This window comes from Homarus americanus, unplaced genomic scaffold (genome assembly GCF_018991925.1).
Source record: "Homarus americanus isolate GMGI-L3 unplaced genomic scaffold, GMGI_Hamer_2.0 scaffold2224, whole genome shotgun sequence".
NCBI classification, from domain to species: Eukaryota; Metazoa; Arthropoda; class Malacostraca; order Decapoda; family Nephropidae; genus Homarus; species Homarus americanus.
Window position 1 is genome coordinate 361,065 of NW_024712260.1, and position 12,517 is coordinate 373,581.

General features: G+C 43.6%; 1 protein-coding gene across 1 annotated transcript in view; it reads right to left on the reverse strand.

Moving 5' to 3' along the window:
- The window catches only part of LOC121859615 (tribbles homolog 2-like), a 77,583-nt gene extending 65,345 nt beyond the window's left edge, over positions 1-12,238 (reverse strand). The window contains exons 1-3 of the mRNA XM_042356554.1: positions 11,959-12,238; positions 9,613-10,034; positions 6,518-6,816 (exon numbers count right to left, since the gene is read on the reverse strand). Coding sequence (XP_042212488.1) covers positions 6,518-6,816; positions 9,613-9,954 — 641 coding nt within the window. The 5' untranslated portion in view covers positions 9,955-10,034; positions 11,959-12,238. The remainder of the gene's footprint in view (positions 1-6,517; positions 6,817-9,612; positions 10,035-11,958) is intronic.
- Between the last annotated feature and the right edge of the window lie 279 nt (positions 12,239-12,517).

The following is a 12,517-nucleotide window of genomic DNA, read 5'->3' on the forward strand; positions in this document are numbered from 1 at the left end:
AGGAATTTTACCTCATCCGGAGTGAAGAATTATCTCCCTCCTCGACACATTCCGAGAGTTTGTGTTCCAGGAAAACGAGAGGAAACACTCAAATTATTACCGTCCCTACGTACATCCGCTTCCATTAGTGGTAAGAAAGGTGATGGCGCCTCCTATCCCCGCGCCAGCCTACGTGTGTCTCAGATTAATGAAGCCTTCAGTGTACTAGTCCCCAAATACCACCACTTTCATTAAACAACACGGAGATGAATGCACTTAATTCTCGTATAAGATAATCAACGAACACAGGAGCTATACTAACCCAACCATAATGTTTGTCAGTAGTCCTTAATTATAGCAAATTTACTGCTCAGGCATCATTTTAAACATATAATTTACTCAACAAAAGGGGAGGACACTCGTAAAACCTGTAGCCTAGCACCTCACTGGTACGTTCGAGTTTAGACCAAGATTTTTTTCCACCCATTGTTGACAAGTTTAATTCGTGTATGACATCATGTTTTAACTCGTGTGACACCATGATATAATTCGTGTGACATGATATAATTCGCGTGACATCAGGGTTAAATTCACGTGACATCAGGGTTAAATTCGCATATGACATCTACCGGACGTGACGTAATTTACCGTTAAGAGACAAAATAAAAACATTACTTCCGAACACTTCTCCATAACCTAATTAACAGAGATAAGGCCACTACGACGTTCTCGCTTAACCTGTGGACAAATCCTCCACGTCACGTCCGTCCCCCCACCCCGCCCCTCTTCTTGGTGCTCACTTTAGGTTTCCGTCGGGTCCCTTCTCCCTCCCCGGATCTTAAGGGTTTACGGGGAACACCACGAGAGGGAGGAAATAACTGTCACGTGCCAGCCAGCCAGTTCCGCGTCGGATACCCTCTCATCTAAGTTGTTTATCTTCGTTCCCTCCCTCACACTTCACACTGGTGTAACCTGTAAGTGTGTGTAGTGTCTATATACTTTGAGAGAGAGAGAGAGATAAAAGTGTGTGTGTGTCAAGATACCCTCACGCCACAAGGAAGCCAGACACTACTAGTAAAGCTTAAGCTGCTTTACGTGACCGATGGCCCCCCCCCCTCCCAACCCCCTGAACCACAACTACACTGCGTTATTCATTACCGCATGAATCCTTATAATCAATATAGGTTTTGTGTAATTATAATATACCCCTTATACCCATTATGTATCAATTATATCATCTGAACCATAAATGACAACATCCTTAACAACTGTACTACTGTGAACGGCCTTGTGTTTTTTTTTTTGAGTGGTATTGGTTGCGTGCAGCGTGCAGCGTGGAGCAGTGTTGGCCGTCAGGGAGCCTCCGTCCCTCACGTGAGCTCCACCACCACTGACATGCACCTCAAGGTCTGTCTCTCGCCGCACTAAAGTCACCAGGGTCGTGCGGCGGCCTCACCAGCACCTCACCCACCGCAGGCTAGCCCAACCCTGCGGCACGCCCCACCAATTCTACCGCCTACACGCCAACGGTAACGTATAACGAGGCTAAGGTGAAGCGGTACACCAGCGGTCATGATGTTGACGTGCTTTAAGTGTGTGGCGGGAGATATACCTTAAGGTGTGTTTGTGTGTGTGTGTCAGTGTACGTGTTGAAATGTAAATGCGTACAAGACAAAGAACCACACACACACACACGGGAAGCATTGCAACACCGCCACAACGATAAGCAGAGGCCGGTCGGTATACTGTAGATAACGCAGATTCGTGTGGTGTTTTTTGTTAACATTATCTCCACAAAAAAAAACACAGCCAAGGTCGCCAGGCAACCAAATTATAACGCAAAAGGAAGTAGCACCAACATTAAACAAATTGACCCATTTAAACTACACCCAAAAATCCAACCCTGGATTATATACAACTTCCATCCCCGTTAAGAACTTTACATATAAGGTTAATTACCCCCAGAGAGAGTAGATTCCCTCCTCCCCCTTCCTGAGATACTGACACAAAAATAAACGAGTAGTGTGTGTGGGCAGTGGCAGGTGATGATGGTTGCGACACGTGATAAACCCCCTGGCTGGTGAGTTGATTGTGTGGCTCTCTGCTCCAGTCCTGCCGGTGTTCCGATAAAACTCCCCAAAAATGAATATAATAAAGAACATTAACGGACAGTATCCCCATTAACTCAAATATTTTTCGATGCCATAAAACTGTTGTGTGGGTGTTTTTCGATGCCTCTCAACAGTTGTATTGGTGTCTTTCAGCGACATAAAACCTTGTTGTATTAGTAGGATTATGCCCTAAAACTGGAATGTGGCCACCGACGCCCAGGCACCACCTTGTACAGATATTAATCGTAAAAACATTGTGTATCTTCGTCTTACAACACACACCCACCACCTGGCAAGCAACTGGGGATGGCTGTCTGCAACGAGATAATAAAGGACAAGGCAAATGTGTGAAGTAGTGTTGTAAACATGGGGGCCCGAGGGGATGTCTGTGGAAGCATTAAAAATATACCCAGTAAATTACTAAACGATGTAGATAACTGTCAATAACAAACCAAAACAATTACGCCAGTGCCTTAAAAATACTGCATTCTTAAAACTTTAATGTGTAAATAAAATAAAATATTAAACGTTCTAGATTCGATAATCAAGATTTGAATTCCGAGTTTCTGAATACATATTCCTCTCATGGCAGTATCACCAGCTTATTCTACATGTAGTGTATACCTCACTCAAAACTCAGAAGTAATATCAGACTGAGTTCTCAACCCAACATCCCTAAGAAGGCCTCTAAGGCAGCTAAACATGTTTTTAGCCCTCATAAAAAAGTGTTTAACTAAAATATCATAGACTAGTGGTGCAAGTGCTCGTCTCACTTCCCTAAAAGTTTGCACAAGACCGCCATCAATTAAAGCAGCGTAAGCAGATGACCCCCTGGCTAGTCCAACCTGTTTTAATCTCATTACAAAAAAATAACGTCATCAAACAGAGCACAACTTGTGGTGCAGGTGCTCGTTGTTCATTACCCTTCCAAGTTTGCAAAACATCATCCATCAGCTTCCAGCAGCATTCAACTGAAGGGGCCTGAGGGTAACCTAGCTGGCTGCTCCAACATTCCTGGGCCGCCTGTCCTGAAGCACCTCCTCCCGCCAACTGGCATGAAGCCGATTCTGTTTTTAAGTCAATATTTCCCCGGTTTCTAATCTTCTCCATCTTCAATAACCTTTAAGTCGCTTTGGATAAGCTGTATACGTGAAAAGGTAAAGTAAATGCAGCCAGAAGACTAAGTATTTGCTTATGTACACCAGTCGAAAGTGCTCCTCAGCACACCTGCAGAGAAGGGGGTTAGTCATCCCTTTAGGTGGTCCTGAAATAACCCAGCATGATGAAACACCTGTTTCAACATCTGCTGTGTCAATTATAATTCCAACACAACATTAACATGCTTAAGTTATATACAAACACAAATTGCTCGTGTTGTGCGCGGGTACAAATCAAACTAATCAAGTTTTGTGCGAATGCTTATCAGTTTAATACTGAAGTCATTACTTGATTAATTTATAAATAGAGAATAATCTATAAATACCCATGACAACATTAACAGCAATATGTAATAATATAAAGTAAAAACACGACTGACCAACACACTTCCATTCAAGTCGTGTACTGTCAAACTCACACCTATTTCTAAGAGACAACTTCCACTATAAACATAACAAAAAGGGCAAATTCCACCAGTTATAGAACCAGAGCAAGTATATGAGCAAGACATATACTATGTCCTGTTCATATTCAACGCTACTCTTAAAACACACACGCACACACACTGCACTCGCAACCTTTATAAACATCCACAATGTAAATAAACGCTCACAATAACAGGAAAATAACGAGTGCCCGGTGCTGAAGAGTGAGCCAGCAGCAGAAACGGGGCAGCACAACACACACACCGGCAACCCATTGCGCAAGGTCCAATGCTCTTATCATGACTGCTATATTTATGTTGGGTGGGGAGGGAGGGGGGGGAACGGGACCACCCACCCTCCCCCTCCCTCTTTCCTAATAATGTCCTTGGTCTGGAATTTCGAGTTTTTTTTAAATTATGTAAACCAGAGTGAAATTCTTGCTGGACAACCAATAATTATGAGTTCAGGCATGCTCTTCCTTTGTGAATTTTACATCTCATTGCATGGTAGGTGTAGTGGGATACCGTCAACCATTCTATATATTTTTGTTCATTATTTCCTCCCCCTTGGTCATTTATTTTTCAGGCACGAGTGCTGTGTGTGGCTGGCCTATCTGTTATTTGTAGCAATAAAAAAAAACCTTAAAATTTAACTTCAGGCTCAATGGTCTCCCCTGTGTGCACTTCAGCCATGTTGGAGGTCAAGACTGTGAGTGTAAAGTATGGGTGAAGGACCACTCTATACCCTAGCTCCCCTGATGACCTCTAAACGCCCTACTCACTGGGAGGTCACTGTTGCTCGCTGGTGTTGTTGCGTAGCTAAACCAGTTCTTCTGGGGGGCAGACCAAGCCAGCAGGAGGAGTTAGGGAGTGGAGAAGGGTCAGCAGCGGTCAGGCAGGGAGCATGATGATCAGCCACCGGCACACAACACACCCTACTGCCTATGTCGCAACCCTGGGCTCACAGTCACCCCCTCCCGCCCCTCACATCCACCCACCCCAAATCCCCAGGTTGTCGACCTTTCACCCTAAGTGTTTATTATGTTACCTTCAAAACAGTAGGTGAATAAGATCATACCCGGTAACTTCACACGTGACAAAACACCAACAGCTTGAGTTAGATTAGCTTAGACTTGGTTAGGTTAGGTTAAGTAGAATTAGGATTAAGGTGGGGTGTGTTAGGTTTGGAGTAAGGATTTGGGTTCGGATTGTCCTCAAATTCCTAACAACATACACTCAATATCCAGGCTACCCTCAGCGGTCCTGGGTTTACCGAGGTTGTGTTGAGGGGTAGCACAGTGAAGGCAAAAACTAAGGGTGGAATTTAGTAAATCAAGCTGTCAAGAGTGGTCAGTAAACCAAGCTTAGAGTGGTCAGTAAAAAAAGCTGCTAGGAGTGACCGGTAAACCAAGCTATCAGGAGTGGCCAGTAAACCAAGCTGTCAGAGTAGTCCGTAAACCAAGCTGTCAGGAGTGGCCGGTAAACAAAGCCTTGGGGGAGGGGGGGCGAGTAAAAAGGGGGGAGAGGAAGGAGGGAGGGGGAGGGTAGCATGTTTAAAATTGTAAGGCAACAAGCTTACCGAAGAGCACCATGCACCCCCCCCCCCCATAACACTTGAAAAAGAAAGAAACCCCACTGAACCCCCCGAGGCACAGCTGCTACAATATCGACTCACGCTCACTCCCCTCACTCAACCGTCCAGTCGAGTCCGCTACTCGGCTACCCACCCGTTTTTTCTTGTTTACGACTGTTTTCTGTTTTGGGGGATTATCTAACAACTATCCGACTAAAGAAAATAAAAACAATGATTTTTATGTTATGAAAGGAAATGAGATTCTAACTTAAACACAAACGACAACAAACTGTCCAGTGTAGATAGTGTAATGTTCTCGCTCCCCTTCCGGTTTGTTTATTTAAGCGTGGTACAGGGAGTGATACGCTGGTTACTGCAGCAGCGGTTTTACTTTTTTATCTTTTTTTTTAATATAAATACAATTTAACTATGAGACATCGTAGTTTCTTTTTTTAAACGTAAAATGAAACATTATATAAACATCAACCGCTCACTGTAACGGTCGATCCCCACCGTATCAATTTATCCACCACCCGCGTGATTTTTACCACACACCTCAAGCAGGTGGGTGAAGGAGAAGAGGGGTGGAACTGGAAGGACGGCCATTTTCGGTCAGTCTGCTATTTTCAGCCCGTGGGGATATTTTAGAGGGGCGCGTAGGTGGTGGTGTTAAGGTCGACGAGCAGCAGGCCAGACGAGGACCAGGCCAGGGAGAGGACCCATTGTCCTTGTACGGTCACACCAATACTTATGCGCAGACACCCAAGAAATAAATAACCGAGAATGATAGCGTCGTACACTCACATACATATACCCAGTACACAGAAATTTATAATAAAGAATTTTGGGGGGTAAATATTCATCCCCAACCCGTGAGAAAGAAACAAGCGCATTCTTCAGTGAGGTAGCGACGGTGGTCAAGGAACACAAGGAATCAACGCTGCTGTAACCCCACCCTGGAGATTATTTATGTGACCAGTGATGGTGAGCGAAGAATGTGGTAATGGTGGTGGTGTAGAGGCCCTGGCTGGGGAGGACTACGTGGCGCCACACCTGTGACCCTCCATCCCAGGCCTACCAAGGGTCATGACAGCTGTGGTCACATCTAGCCAGCACCTGACCACCGGTTCCTCCTTGCCTACCTCACCTTACATAAGTCATCATTTCTGCGGCGACCTTGGTGACCAGCGGCGGGTGTCCGTCCAGCCAACCACAAGGGTCCTCCACACCTGCTAACACTGGCAGGTAGCACAGATAAAGAAAGCAACTCACCTGTCTGGGTCTGTGAAGACAAATTTGCGTAACTTTAAGTCCCTGAGCACGAGGCCAGCCTCGTGACAAGCGGCCACTGTCTCGGCAACCTTGGTGAACAGCCTCTGAGCCTCCACCTCCCGCAGCCGCCGCCGTACCCGAACATATGAGTGTAGGTCACCACAATGGGCGGGGAACACCACCCACGCCCTCCGCCTGCACGCAGACACCACCATCTCTAGCGGTGAGCGCACGCCCTCACACCCGCCCATGAGTGCATGGTGCGCCACAAGGTCGTGTGCTGCTCGACCCTCCAGAGTCTGCAAACAAAGAAAACACCTGGTGAGTAAGTGACGCATGCGGGGCCGCACCTGGTAACACTCATAACACACCTGCACACACACCTGGATCAGTGTATTCCACTAGAAAGTGTTAAACTACATCTCCCTCTCGTCATAATTCTGAAAACTATTAATGAAGCACCAGGATGATCAAACTAAAATCAAATTAATTTTAAAATCCTGTCTGAAGAAAGCAGTGTACAATACTCCACGGGTGTTCTTATAGTTCTTATATCAGAGCAGGATAGGACTCGTAGCAACGGATTTAAGTAGGTTTAGGATGGAGATGGGAAGGAACTGGTTCACAAATAGGGTGGTGGACGAGTGGAACAAGCTTAGCAACTTAGTAGTAAGTGCTGGAACGCTGGAAAGTTTCAAAAGGAGGCTAGATAGATTCATGGATGATAGAGTGGTAGTAACTCTCGACAGGAGCTGCCATGCACAGGCCAACCGGCATATTGCAGACTCCTTATTTTCTTGTTTCTTATGTTAAGGGGTCGCTTCAGGGATTTAAAGTTCGCACCATACTGCTTTCGTGTACAAACAGCACCGTGGTTGTACTGAACCCCCGAAACAACACCTTAATCACGAACAACAAGTCTTTGCTGAAATTTGTAAAGTGGATAAGTGATGACTAAGTAATAAATCTTAAATGTTGAGTACTGTGTCGAAAGTGATGGCGACGAGTGAAGATGGTCTGCTGTGCCACTAACAACGCGGTAGTGATGATGTCAAGTTTCATGGACGATTATCCAGAACTAAATGTGAGGACAATGTGACGGGATGTACAGTATGTTCATGGAGGTGAGTGTCCAGCAGTGTTCAGGCAGAGGCACGCCTGCATCAACACTATCAGCTGGCAATTACCTGAAACCTCACCACTGGCATGTTTAAGTTACATGCCAATGATTTTATTTTAATAATGCATATATTACCGACACATCGTGTAACTTTAAACAAATTTCACTTGAAAACTTTTTTCTCTAACAGAGTATCAGGACTTGATATTTAAATTGGAGGGAGTTTTGGTCCCTGCGCCACTAGCATAACAGTGAGATGAAGAAGGGGCAAGCCTGCGTACGGTGGGCTAGGCTTAACAGCCAATAGCCGTCAGGTGCTGGCCATAAGAACGACGCTCATTGGCTGAGGGATTAAAATTCCCCCGGGGCCTTCCCACTTCCACAACACCTCCCTAGTGCTTGTAATCACCCCCCCCCCCCATACTTTCATTACCCTCCTCCTGTTCTCTGGCCACGTGATAACCCGGCTATCACTTGTTGGCCTCCTTATCGTTATCGCCATGATGAAACTTCTAGATGGCGGGTCAGAGGCCTTAGCAACTAGAACTTACTAACCTCCCCCCCACTTTGGTGGCCAACCTTAGCACAAACCATTCATGTCGACAGCGTGTCAGTGAACTTGGTTACTGGAGGTCAATAGTGAAGGGGAGGCAGGAGCCCTCAGCACCTTCACATTGTTTACCCCATCGAGACCATGTGGATGTAAGCTTAGGGCCCAGGCAGGATGACAGACCTTAAAAAATCAAAAGGGGAGCAAGGCTATCAACAGTGTCAGCATGAGACGCAACATTCCCTTATAATGCTGATTGTCACCTTAAATGAGCTAAACTGACAATGCTTTTAGTGGACATAGTTTATTAAAGGGTCTTTTGCTTTATAACTCAAAAACTACTTCCCCACGTTTTATAAACATTCTTCATAAATTCTATCCGGTACATTATCTAAGCATTTACATTTTCAAGGATTTTATGGTCGTATGTGTCAGAATACCGCTTCAGTTCTACACAAAAAGGTATACTGTAAGGGCCAAAGTCGTTTTTAACTGGTATTTACCAGTTCAGTTTAGTGGTTAAAACTGGTTGCTCCTAACCATGTTCCCGCACCGGCGGTCCTGACCATGGCGGTAGCCAGAGTCTCGACACCGGAGCACAGCTAGCCCGTGTTATCTACTTTTTATCGTTATCACCCCCATCGCATGAAGCAACACACCGTTACGGAGAGTAAAACTATGAAAAACAACAACGTGGGAGACGTTAGCGAGTGCACTTCTGCAACGATGATCCCACCCCGTGCACACAATATCCCACAGTATAAACCTTTACCATCGAATTAATGCTGGGACATGATCCATCCAGTTTAAGTACCTTCAAGTCCTAATACTGAGTTAGGTTAGAGTTCACCGTACAATTCAGTCTATGTACTGTACCTGAGGGTTAACTGTGGTGTTGGTACCGTAATATAAAGGCGAGATATAACTTCTTATAGTTGATAAGGTTGAATGTTTGACACTAAATGTCGCGAAAAAAATATTGCAAAGAAAATTCAGTATACGGTAAAACTGGTGATTAAGGCAACCGCAGTACAACACAGTTCTAAGTAACGTTAGACAATATCCACTTTGTTAGAATCCCAGGACGTCTATTGTATTATTAACTGTTACCAACACCTGAAATGTTAAGTCAAAATGAATATTTGTTTAGACCAGATACACATTTATTCAGAACAATATAAGTTTACATCACTGGGGTTTTTGTAACTCGGTTAATCCACCATCACATGTTTAAATGTCTCTCCCACCACTGAGTTAGGCGAGACATGGTCACATGAGTAAAACTTGGGTCATCACGTGTGGAGGGCCAGTACGCCATACCTGAAAACACATACATGGTCTGGGGTAACCTGACAGACAAAAGGTGTGCAGCTTATGAGACATAAATGTGATGGGCGGCTACAACAATGAGTGCTGAAGTCTCACCTTGACAAGTAGGCTCTGGTGAGTGTGAATGTTTGTGGCATGACAGGCGGAGTGATCGAGAGGGCGTGTAAGCAGGTACTTGCCCCCCACCAGTGTGGGCACTGCGGGGAAGGTGGGCGCCGCCCCTGGGGCGGCCGTGGGTGACAATGCCCCTCCTGAGGTGGTGCCTGATCCGCCCCGTACTACCACGGGTGGCACGGGCGGCCCCACCTCCTCCTTGTGCGCGGTGTGGGCGGTGTTAGTCTCGGCCGCAGGACAGAGGTCGGGCAGCGCCTTGTGTCTAGCGAGCAACAGCGGCAAACGGGGTCCTTGACGCGCATATTCCTGTACTTCACTCATCATCACTGATCACTGTACACTAACACTCAACACTACACTACACTTGTGTCGCACTACAACTCAAGACGCTCTTGCAGCTGCACCTGTAAATGAGAAAAACACAATGTTAGTATAGTTTTCCGGCTGGCTTAACCTGATCAGATCTTCATTTTTAAAATACCACTACTACAACGTCCGCCATGGTACAACAATTATTGTACAAGTGTCAACAACGCAACATTAGACATTCGCAAGTATTTATTATTTGATTCCCTTTGAACAGTATAACATAGAAAATTGCAATTTTACTTTTTTTATTACAATGGCTGTAGAACATGGACCTAGAAGCATCTGATAAGGAAGTATGCTCTTATATTCCCTGACACCGTAAAATATTCTTCAGGAAATATGTTTTTCGTCTGCACCGGCAAAATAATTTAACCTATGCTCCCTACGTCAGCGAATACCGTTACCACCGCCAAGGATTCTACAAGTTCCTGGTAACGATGATTCGGCGCACCTTAATATAGCACTACATGGATAAGGCAAATTAAGTGGGTAGAGAAGGCGGCGTCATGTGCAGGAGACACCCGGGGGCTACAGGACGACTTCTCAGTATTTATTTTCTAACTCAGTTTATCGAGTTTCAACTACTATGTAAAATGCTGTTTTTGTGGATCATTAAAAAGTACGAAAAACTCCCTAGGTAATACACTGATTTACGTATACGCCCTCGTAATGTTTAGGTGATGCCCATAATGTACCTTTCAAACATTTTACAACATTTTTGAACAAAGGGGTACACCAGAATCCCAGACGAATAAAAAATAGATCAAAAGTAGAGAAGTAGCTTGCTCAATAAAGCTTACTGCTAAAGTTAGTACTACTTCCATATTACTAGGAAATTATTCAGGAATGGCTCAACTCTACAACAGCCATTCACGTTTACTAGTACACTGAATTGATTTGAATGACAGTATTAATTTAATGAAATTCTTTGCAAATAAGAATCATCATACATCCTCATACAAAAGATGTGCTCATTCATTAGGCAACACAAAGCCAGTTGCCACCTAGTGTATTAAATTTCCTTTATAAGAAGAAAATGCCAAAACATTATATTAGTTTGTTAATAGTTTTATATGAAATGCTCTTAAACGAAAACTATAACTCTCTTATTCATAACATAATCACATATAATAATTTTTTTTAAATATATATATATTTTGTCAACTGTCACTGACTCAATGTCGTATTTACGGCGTTGCATTGAAATGTTGCATCCTAAACACAGTTTACACAATGAATATATTATGATACACAAAACAGATTTAAATTCCCAATACAACTGAAAGATATGAAGAACCTATAAAGGCCAATATTTATCATTATAATGCGCCAGTGTTCCCACATGGCGTTCACAACATTCAGTAACTTTGCGACACTCGTGGATGGGCTTACAGACTTGTGAAACACAAATATAAATTTCACACATTCCTTTCATCCTTCTACATTTTGTTTACATATGTAACAGTGTAATCACTACATGAACAGCTCTGTATAAAGAGCTCAGCCAGTCTCCTCTGGATACTGTAAGTAGTTTGAAGACATTGGTGCCACAAATAGCACATGACCTTGTCAAGTATTTCACGACTACCCGATTTCAACAACGTGGTCAGAGCTTTCAAAATACTTGTCCATAAACTTAATATATTTATATTTAATTCTCCAAAACTATAATGCAAGATGTAACCGATTTGGGGATATTTCAGTTAACACCTTAACTCACCTTCTAACGTCATCACAATTATTAACAGGCTACAAGAACACAACTGCTTACTAAAATGTTTCAAATATGATGGTTTTATCCCATCATATTGAGTGTTTAATAGCCAGTGTGTTCATGTAATAAATAAAAATACAAGATTTCCCTAAAATACCGAAACTAAATCCTAACCCGGAAAAGGGATAACTATTTGCCCCCTAACCTTCAGTACAAACAAAAACTATGATGATAAAGATGTTTACCTTCAGCACTTCATATAGTCACTAGTAATTCCCGCCACAAATGAGGAAACAATCTTGAATTTTAGTAAATGCTCAAGCACTTATTTTTCCTTTGGCGATTTAACACTTTATCTCCGTTAACTGGTGTATCTTGTAATGTGGAGTCACTTATTCACACTTGTTCCTTACTGATCTTCGTAGACGAATTGTTCAGAAATTACCCATAGAGAATTAACACTCTCTCGAGACGAATGAATGTGCCCTCACAGCCATCGCTCACAGGAGACTGAAGTGGGGAGGACTACGAGCCGCCATTATATGAAAGTCCGGCAGTGACAGACGATACGCTTGCGTTGCTCTTCACATTTCACTAGTATATTTTTCCATCATATATAACATAATGTATATTTTTTTAAACTTAATTAATAATAAATTTTCTATAAGCCAGGCATAAATGTGTTCGCTACACTGAGAAAACATATATTCAAGAGGGGACTACTTTCTTCTGCGCACTGTCTTTTGGGAAAAACTATCGTACAGTAGAATCTGAATTGACGTATTCTGCTAAAGTCTTACCTGC